General features: G+C 42.4%; 1 protein-coding gene across 1 annotated transcript in view; it reads right to left on the bottom strand.

The window, feature by feature from the left end:
• Nucleotides 1–2,993: 2,993 nt before the first annotated feature.
• Nucleotides 2,994–10,388, bottom strand: part of TSPAN8 (tetraspanin 8) — a 30,487-nt gene continuing 23,092 nt past the window's right edge. The window contains exons 6-10 of the mRNA XM_075058008.1: nucleotides 9,980–10,054; nucleotides 9,787–9,894; nucleotides 7,964–8,113; nucleotides 5,777–5,860; nucleotides 2,994–3,215 (exon numbers count right to left, since the gene is read on the bottom strand). Coding sequence (XP_074914109.1) covers nucleotides 3,162–3,215; nucleotides 5,777–5,860; nucleotides 7,964–8,113; nucleotides 9,787–9,894; nucleotides 9,980–10,054 — 471 coding nt within the window. The 3' untranslated portion in view covers nucleotides 2,994–3,161. The remainder of the gene's footprint in view (nucleotides 3,216–5,776; nucleotides 5,861–7,963; nucleotides 8,114–9,786; nucleotides 9,895–9,979; nucleotides 10,055–10,388) is intronic.

Raw genomic sequence — 10,388 nt, 5'->3', positions numbered from 1 at the left:
TGGAGATAGTTTGACCCAGATGTGACGTCTTATCTGTTGCCATTAAATCGTTGTTTGGCTTTGACATGATAAATCACAAGTTTGTGTTAAACAGGCTTGGGTTTAAGTTGGGATTCATCTCCCCTAGCAAAGGCAGGGATGCATTGTCTTTCTTCATACCACTCTTATACTATTTTAAGATTATAATAATATACGCTTTTTCTCCCTTTGGTATTCCAAAGCACTAAGGTCTTGGCCATGTGTCTTTCCTCTGTACACTTGATTTTATTGGGTAACGTTGAGAGGAACATAACCTTGGATGAGATTATTGTGAAAAAAACAAAAACAACCTTCCCCAACACCCCACAAAAGAAAACCCTTATGGTTTTATTGTTCTATCGAGGATTTATTGTCAAATTCCATTTTAGCGATTCCAGACATCATGATTAAAAAGTGGATGTGGGCTCAGAAAAATGACCCATTGTTATTTTGAGTCAATTGCTAACTCAAAATGTTCTCTGATAAGAATACCAAAAGGACTCCATGAAGGAGTGGTGCTGGGATCTCTGTTACAGCATCGTGGCTCTGAGAGGGACATTCCTGCACAACAGATGAATCTCATCCTACCAGCCCAGAGAGTAAGCAGGGCTCATTTCCTAGCAGGCTGGATTATGACTGAGCAAAAAGGTCAGTGAATCAATGAATAATCAATGCACCCTCATGGAATATTATACTAATGCTCTTTCCTGACTGACGGCTGCTGCTATTGATTTTAACAAGTTCAGTATTGCAGGGTGGGATTCATTCACTCTAACTTCACCTACCTGCAGTGCAAATGACTCATCTAACCTCTTTGGAGACCTATTTTAGAATGAGATGGCTCAAATCCTAGATGTGCTTATTTCTCTTCATTGATCATAAGAGGAGTCCAAACAGGTAGCTCAGATATGGCAGAGGGAGTGGACTAGACGATCTTTAAAGGACCCTTCCAACTCCAAACATTCCGTGATTCCATGATATGAATTTCTACTCTGTAGAGTTTTGCATGTGGCCAGGTGAATCCCATCCAGACAGATTTCTCTTTGGTTTATGCTTGCTATTTTGCTGTTTTCATTGAAAAATGGAGAATAATACTTCAGGAGGCTACAGAACATTACAAGTAAATAAGTTTTGCAACATCAAAGGCAATGGGCACGTTTTAGAGGCAAACCCACTTCAGCAGCAAGTTGGTAATATTCTGAATTACTTCATTAAGTCAATCCCATTTAAACAGTCATAGTAGCATATAATCATAGTACTTCAGTTTTATTCCTTAGAGCTTCAGGAAATAAACACAAATTGCCTAAATAAACAGAGGAACTATTCACCTTAGCTCCAGATGAAACTCTTGCGTCGAGCAAAGTTCCTCATTGAAGACAACAACATTTTGCTGTCTATTTTAATGGCACCACTGTTTTAACAAAAAATCTAATGTATCATACATCATTATTTTAATGCAAGAGGAGGATATTTTGAGGACTGTGTCCAAAAGCAGGCTGTAGACAACCAAAATTAAGATGTATTAACACCTCACTTTTATACATCTGTCTCCCCGAGAGTAGCACACAGGACCAGACTGGTATCCAAGCCAGCGTACATCTTGCCGACCTTGTGCCAATCCTTATGACAAATCCATAGCAGTAATAGCTCTAAGCCCCCTCTCTACGGGAGACCCCCTGGTCCTTTGTTCAAAGAGGAGAACATTCTTTCTCATGCAAAGGAGAAGGAGGAAGAGGGAGATGCAATTCTCTCTATGTCTTGCCCTTCTACTCCCCGTTTTCTCTGTAGTGATAATCCAAGAGTCCAGCTGTCATGCCATGATCTGGGTGATTCAGGCTCAGCTCCCAGGATTTCAAATCATGGGTAAGATACACACAGGAAAAAAAAAACAGTCTGGGGAAGAGGAGGACCAGAAGCCAGCGTTTCTCCTTCCAGTGAGTACGGCTGGGTTATGGAGTCATGCTTTTTCTCTGGTCCAACAAAGTTTGAGTTCTTCTGGCACAGTTTCTGAGGTTCAGCAGAGGGAAGGTCAAGTGCCAGAACTGTCTGGTAGCTAGATGACTTTCCTGGGAGACACATGAATTTCTGAAAGCAGCTCTGACTGCTTGGCCTAATGGTCTGAGTGCTAGGGAAAGGGTGGGGGACGGGACAGAAACTTTTCCTCTGGATGTGTTTTAAAAGAAAGCGGTTGCTGCAGATGAATTTTACCTGAACCCTCTCCTCTCTGGGACCACGCGTGCTCCCCCCCCCAGGGTGTCAGAGCAGGACCCGGCAGCCAGGACCCGTCTGAGGGGACACGGACCCATGGGGCAGGGGCCGATGGCCCCCGGGGGGCCGAGGTGGTGGGGATGCTTTAGAGGGCTGCCAGCCGTGCCTTCCGTCGCCCACCCGGGGCTCGGGACCCCACCGCTTGGCTTAGCCCCTCCGGGTGAAGGCTCACCCGCCTGACTCCTGTGTGTGTCTTGCCCTCAGATGGGCTTGGATTTCACCCTTGACGCATATTTGCAAAACACTTGCCACGAACTCCAACTCTCGCGTGCAATCTGAGCATCCTTTGGGCCCGAGAGCGGCCATCTCATCCGCCGGGAGATAGATTTAAACGCCCCCGAAGGGAAATGCGGCTTTCCTATTTGGAGGAAAGCTAGTCCCCGCGCTTCTCACAAGTAAAACCCTGACCATATATACCATATCGGGTGTCAAACTGACCTGCGACACCCGTAATGAAAACACCCTGCCCCACAAGCCAAGCTGCCTTCCCCGGACCCGTCAGCCACGGCAAGATGGTTTGCAGCTGTTTAGGGTGACTGCTCCGGGTGGTGAAACACCCGCGTGGACACACCGCGTGGTGAACTCGGAATCTCAACATGACTTAAATGCTGTCTTCAGAGAAAATAAACTCCTCGGAAACATAAACAAAGACATTTATTACAAATAAAAATTCACATTCACATCATTAAATCTTATGAAGTATGAGGAGGTCACTTTGCAAATTGTGAAGCATCCGTGTGCACAAGGGCTGCCGTTTTCATCAGAACAGCTGCCTGGGACATGCATATATATATCTGAATGTGCCAAGCCAAATATCCTTCTATCTACAAAGGTTTTGATTTGGCTGGTGACATCGTTCTGACACTTTTACAGTTTCATTTTCTCTGGATCTGGCAGTAGAGGCTCATAGAAAACCCCAAACCGAGAATCTGGAAAACAAAGACATTTCTGGTATTACTTGGCAGTTCTGGAAATCCCAGGATACAACCGATACACAGTGGGAACATTTTGTTTGCAAATGTCTTGGATTTACATGCAGGCTAAATCTGCTATGCAGAAGATCTTTTCCAATGTAATTCTTAAAGAACATGACTCTAGAATACAGCCATTTTAATGAAATCAGTATGTACCACAGGTAAGACTGCAGACATGACAGAAAACTTTCATTTGTTTAAAAGATGGATAGCCTCTGTTGGATGGGGAACCCTGTAACTCTGGGGGTTTAAAATGCAGTTGTTAGCTGCAATGGAGCAGCAAATACTGAGAAGTTCAGAAATTCAGACAAAAATTCAATCTTTTATTTTCTAAGAAAATTGGAGGAACTTCCTTGATTTCATTGCATATTCTAAGGATTGTTTCCCTTTGAAATCTCTTTTCTTTTCTACTGTCACTCTTTTTTATGTAAATATATGTGTAAAGGCATACATGTATATGTATACAGGCATACATCTATACACACTGTTTTGCGTGGCAAATGATCATGCAACAAATATTTTATATTCATTGATAATAGATTTGGGATAGAAAGACTGAGTCGACTAAAGAAGCTGTTGCTTGAAATATAAAATTCAGTAAGGTCACCTTCTGTAGTGGGAATTACTGGGTGAAATTCCACAGCTTGTGACAGACAGCTGGCGAGATCAGAAAGCTTCCTTCTGGATTTAAAATTAAACAGCCTGTGAAGGTGTTTCACAAAAGTGGAAGGTATCCAATTGACAGTTATGAAGCCATGAACACCAGGATGCTTCATTTATTTAAGGAAGAGATAGCAGAGAACATAGGAACACAGGGGTACAGATGAGGGGATGGACTCGCAGCTGGAATAAGCTGACAGAGCTTCCCTGACATACCATGCTCTCATTTTCACTTGTGCCCAAGTGAACCTGGGCCCTTCTTCTCAGTATCATTTCCACTAATTGGGTGAGCTGAAACCATTAACAGCCCACAAGTGGCGTAATGGAGCAGGCAGAGGGGGGAACGCTACAGAGCAGCACTTTTCCTTGTCCACTGCTTTTTATCTGGGGTTTTCCAGAGCACAGACATGGTTAAGCCTTTGATTTGCAATTACTTGAGAATTCATAATACGTTAGTATCTTTGGAAAGGCTAAATGTTTATCAAGTGTAAATTGCCAGCTGACAATTTGTACCAGCTGAGGCTCATATTGTTTATTCATGTTGTTTTCAAATCCTTTTATGATTGGGAGAGGCAGCCGCCACAGAAAATGCCAACTGGAGAACAGGGAAGAATGATAGCCCATGGACTAAAGGCTACATGTAACTGCAGTAACTAGAGCAAAGTGACTTGTAACTTACCTTCAGGATACAGATGCAATTTTATACTTCTGTTATATTTTTAAAGGCCTTTTAATATTGGTGTATTTCACCTATTTTTTTCCCTCAAAGTCTACATGTAGGCAAGAGACCTGACCCCCCACATATAGCACCTTAAATAACATGAAGCCTGTGCCAAATAAGAAGTTACTGGCCTGTCCTCTCCCAGTGCTGCAGCTGCGTAACTCTTCCCCGCTTACTATTATTTTCCTGGAAATGTATTTTTGAGTTGGGGCTTTTGCCCACTCTTCTACCACGAGGAGCAATCCTCTGCCAATGATGTTAAGAAGTTTTCACTTGGAATAACAGACTGAACTCTGCACAGCAATCTTCGTCATTTCTGCTTTTCCCTCAAACATCCACTGGCGGGGGGTGGGGGAGGAGGGAAACCACAGAGGAATAGTGAAAAGAAAGAAAATGACCGAAGAAAGCAACATGATGAAATCCCCTGTTTCTTTGTCATTTTCTCCTAATCAAAACCTATCATTCGTCAAGTAGCTGACTGGATAACCTCACTGTTTTTCCTCCTCTCTTCGGAGAAAATTTTGCATGTTATTCTTCAGTGTATGATGAAGCAATTAAAATAAAGAGCTCACATACTCTGCTTTTTTTACACACAGGAATATATGGAGCAGCACAGGTGTGCACTCAGGCACATTCACGCACCATCTTGACAGCTAAATTGTGCCTCAGAATAATAATTTTGCACCATAATTTCTCCGTGATAAGAATATGCAGTTTAGGGGCTAAGTTTTCTTGTGAGATTACTCTTTCCTCAAGCAAAGAAGGGAAAGAGGAGGAAAAGACTGGCTTTTCTGCCTCCTGCCTTCCTGGGGCTGGGTATCCACACACCCCCCTGTCCACGGGGCTCGCTGTCAAGGCACAGCCTGGCCCCAGGACTGTCAAATCTTTGCAGAAAAAGTCCCATGTGATACACTTATACAGGCAGCAGGGTGGTCTGATCCCACCCCAAGTTCACAGCTCGGCAGCCGCATACTGTTTATATGAAATAACAGTAAGATTATAGCTAAGGTGAGAGGTGGTTTTCCCTTGTCTATTAATTGAGCAAGCCAGGTGTTCTAATCCCGTTCCCAGTGTATTTCTAAGTAGAACACATTGCTTGTCAGCTACTAAATATTTTAATGGTGTATACTGGTACCTCAATAACGGCCAGTCCAAAGGCGATGCCCATAATTATGAGCAGATGGTCTTTAAGGTATTTGACAATCACCTCTCCACAAGGCTGAAAATTAAGAAAAAAATGATTAATTATATGTAAGCAATATTATCCTAAGGTTATTAGGAATGCATCCTCTAAAATAACTTCTCTCTCTCTTTCTCTTTCTCTCTGTGTTAAAGAAAGACTGTTTGAATTTACTCTGGCTTGTTGCTAACAAACACAATGAACACAGCTATACATACCTTGTGCTCTGAGAAAGTTATCTAGTCTTTGCCTTCCCAAATACGAAGATGAATTTAGTAGCTAACCATAAAAGGGTACAATTTTAAATGAAGACATATGGCTGTAATGCCTTATGTTTGTATGATTTTCAGTTGACAAGAAAAGAAGCTTTTATTCTTATTCAAAAGAAGCTTATTCACTTGATAATCATTTGCTGCTAGGAAAGAACCAACGGAGCAATGACCAGATCTGAAAGAGAACTTCAGTTTCCCGCTAACCTGATCTTTGGATTTGAAACTTCAAAGCTTATTATTAGAATTGGGCTCAACTAAAAATATTTGCATATAAAACCTAGCTTAAAAATTAATTTCGACAAATGTTTGGTGGTCTTGGGCTGGGGCTGGGAGGAAGAGAGTGATCATATCTGAAGTTCGATGCAGAGCTACTCTCCTTTTTAATAAATGCATACATCTGTTCTTATAATGACTACATCTTCTCCAGGCATTGACAATACTCCTTTTGCAAACTGTAGGGAAAGCCAAGTAAGGCTTAAATCCATCAAAACTACAGTACTGTTCCAACAGTACAACTGCCTTCCCCCCAAATATAGTTATATGCTTTCACCATATTTCCTCCCTCACAATAAACACATGGGTCTTCTCCTTCTAAAAAACCTCTCCTTTAGGCTGACTCAGAACTGCACTGAATTTCAAATCTTTTTGCCTGGATCACAAGAGTTGAATGTCTTTACTAGCATCTAACATCACCATGAAATCCGTGTGTTCATGTGAGCGATATCTTGCACCTGCAGTAATTTCACTGATGGCTTCTCATGTGTCCTTTGAGGGTTTGCCTGAGGCCAAAAAGACATTAAAATGTAGCCAAAACAGCCTCTTTGTATACATTTTATTTCCAGATTGGGTTCTGGCATCCTCTACTTAACCAGACTGTTCCCTTGCTTTAAAACAGTATTTGCTTCTGTGGGACTACACAGGGAGGAAATTAGTGTTCGGGCAGGACCTGGCTACGGAGCTGTGCATTTAGAAAAGTATACAAGCAGAATGGACATTTGCTAAAATCTGCTTTGTGCTAGGTGCAGATTGGCAAATTTTGTACCACCAGCATTCTAAAAATGAAGCTATTTTGTGCTAGTTTTCCACTTCTTTTTTCCTTCGTATTTTTCTTTGTATGCATGGAGCCCAAATTTCCATATAAGGAGACAGACAAATCTTGAAATTAATTAATTGAGATCTCTGCTGCCCACCTACCAATTTCTGAGTATGCTTTCTTATTGCCTGTCACCAGACATTTTTGCCTTATTATTATATTAGCTGCCACAAGCTTTTCAAAAGGCTGTAGTTGTAGGAAATTACACTTCGAGTATGCTGCCATGAAGCCTACAATATGTAAGGTTTCCTTCCCGCAGATCCTGCAAAAATGAGTGTGGGGTTTTTTATTAAAGGACTATAAAACCCCAAAGGTCTTGCATTTAATGTGTTTGGTTTTCAATATCCCTTAGCCATTTGAAAACCTCTCAGTCAACGTGTCTACCACCAAAATGAGCCTGGATGGGAACATAACCTTCTGAGGGAGGAGTGAGAGCCAAAGGGTAGCTGACGTGCTGCCCTGACCCCGAGGCATACCCTGACCCCAAAGCCGTAATAGTTTTCACCCATAGTAACCATGCAGACTGCCGAGGTCCTAAGGGTACTACACTGCACAGCTAAAATAGAGGCATCCCAGGAAGAGGCAGCAGCAGCATATTTCGTGTATGCACAGTAATTTCATCCCAGATTGCACGGGGGCAATACTGGCTAATGAAGTGAAGGCAAAACTTTGCCTTTTTGGAAAGATACAGAACTTCTGACTGTGCCAGTCACCAAAGACAACCATGGGTTAAAACCTCTTTTTGGAAAGACGAGTGGAACATTGTGTTTTTCTTACCGTTTTATAAACGTATCTGCCTTGAAAGGTGGTGCAGAGGTCTGTTGGTCGGTCCTCTAGTTCACATGCACAGACTTTATTGCCACCAAAAACAGCATTAAAATTTTTTCCCCAGTCTGCAGGTCCATTCAGCAAGCCACAGCACTCATTCTGCAAGAAAGGAAGAAATGGGGACATGAGGAAAAAAGTGGTGATTTGCACTTCGAGGGGAGTAAGCAAGGGAGCTGAGAGAAACAACGGAGGAGAAATTTCCTTTCATCTTTTCCCATGTGGAAGTTGTCACAAATTTGTATGTCTCAAACAACCTTTACATTTCCATACCAGTTATAAGAATTTAAGCGCACAAGTTTAAAAAAAAAAAAAAAAAAAGACCAGATTTTCAGTACACAGGACTCAAAAAACATTAATATACTATAAAAGTGCTAATTGTTGGTGCCAGAATGGAACTGCAACATGGAGCAATGCTGGGTATAGTATTTTTTGAGAATCAAGTCTTCTTCCTGCAGGTTATACTTGCAGAAGGTAAGTAAAAGCTCCAGTAACATCCACATTTCACATCTTGAAAAGCCAGGCTGAAAACGTAAAATTCAGGCATGTAAAACTCTGAAATCTAGAAAAATAACCACCTTGAATGATGGTTAGCCCTTTAAATTAGAAATGGACTGAGGAGGCCAGGGCTCCATTTGGGGTTTGTGAAACCTAAACCAGGTGCAGTTTCACTTCATGTTCCACTTTATTCAAGCCACTAAAGCTCAGGGGTGCAGACTTGGGTTTGAGGTCCTCCCTGTTTTAAAAAGCAGCTGGAAATGTTCACATAATTTTGTATAAAAGCAAAGGCCGTGGGACGTAATAAAGCAATGCTGGTCTATTTAAAAATTAATACAGTAATTATGGGATTTTTCATTTTGCTCACCCCTCAATCATCTCTCCAGGGAGCTGCTTATTATATCAGAAGAAATAAGCTGGCTCAGAAGCAGAGGACAGGGCTGGAGGTAGAATGGGGAAGGAGAAGTGGAAGTAATACAAGCCACCCAAATATAGTTCCTTGCTTCCTTTTCTTTCACGCCAGCAGCCCTTAAAAATATAGGAATTCTTTAAGCCTACCCATCAAAGTCATCACGTGTTAGGGCCTAAAAAAACCCCAAACCAGCAGGCACCCGCAGGTACTAGTGGGAGGGGCAGGGGTCTACAGCATCAATGATATCAGGGAGATTCAAGGGCGTTCTCTGGGTGATACCCAGGAGCAAGCTGGCACCAAGTGTCCACCTTCGGGGGTCCTGCAGGTGGGAGAAGCCAGGGCAGGTATAAGCACAGTCAAAACAAACCTCCCTTTTATCATATTTTCCTCCCCCTTCTTACACAGTAAAGTATGGCATTTAATGTCGTCATAGGAATAGGCTATTGCAAGCGAAATACACTCCCGGAGTGCCTAATCTTGCCTTAGGAGTACTGGAGAGTTCTTAGCCGGGAGAGAGTGAAGGAGCAATGTCCCTTCGGAAGGGAAAGCTGTAACAAAGGAGCAGGCAGCCTTTTCATGAAAGAGCTTAGCTAACTGTCAGTCTCACTTGCACGTTCTGTGTCCTTGCTCCATTGCTCTTACGAACACTATTGCACAAAGAAATGACCGCAGAAAGCCCAGGTCATATCGAGAGAGCAGAAGCCCCTTGTTTAGTGGTTTAATTTGCATTTAAGTCAGACACTTCCCCATCCCCGTGGAATGAAATTCAAATCTATGACAGAGTAAGCCATAAAATGAAACACAGACAAATGCTAGAGATGGAACAGATAACAACAACCCCTATCCTTTGTTACATTTTAATTACCATTCTCTCAAACTTCTGGAAATTCTCTTGAAACACTTTAGATTCTTCTGTAGAGCTTTGCAATGAATTCACACTTGCCAGGAGAGTCTTGTTAAGGGATGCTTCAATCTGCAAGTCCAAATATTTTATTAGTTTTCAGGGTAGAAACAAAACTCTCGGAAGACATCAATGAAAATGCAGAATAATACTGTACCTGAGATCTGTACACTGCTCCTAAAATACCTCCTGTGACTTGAAGGATCAGGATCAGAAGCAGTCCAATAAAAAACTAGGAAGAAAACAGAAGGGGGAGAAAACTATAGTAGTTTTGACCAAGACCATATGATTTCTTCTAAGTGAATGTCAAGCTTTCATGTGCTTGAAAAACCATGTAGGTAGAATGAACTGAAGTTCCAGTCAGAGCCGCTCCAGTTATTCCTTCTCCGGCGATGAGAAAAGGGGATGCTCGAGACAGAGTGTGCTCGGCTGGTGAAGAAAACAAGGTGCACACCGGAGTAGTGCCACGATGGGCAGCGTGTAGGTGAGAGGTGTTGGGCAGGAGGGCAGGGAGGACATTCGAGGAGGACCAGCAAAGGGAGCAACTGGGAATTTATGAAATTAAA

Source organism: Buteo buteo, chromosome 26 (assembly GCF_964188355.1).
Source record: "Buteo buteo chromosome 26, bButBut1.hap1.1, whole genome shotgun sequence".
NCBI lineage: Eukaryota > Metazoa > Chordata > Aves > Accipitriformes > Accipitridae > Buteo > Buteo buteo.
Note: the sequence above shows the minus strand (reverse complement) of the source record. Positions and strands in the feature narration are given on the sequence as shown.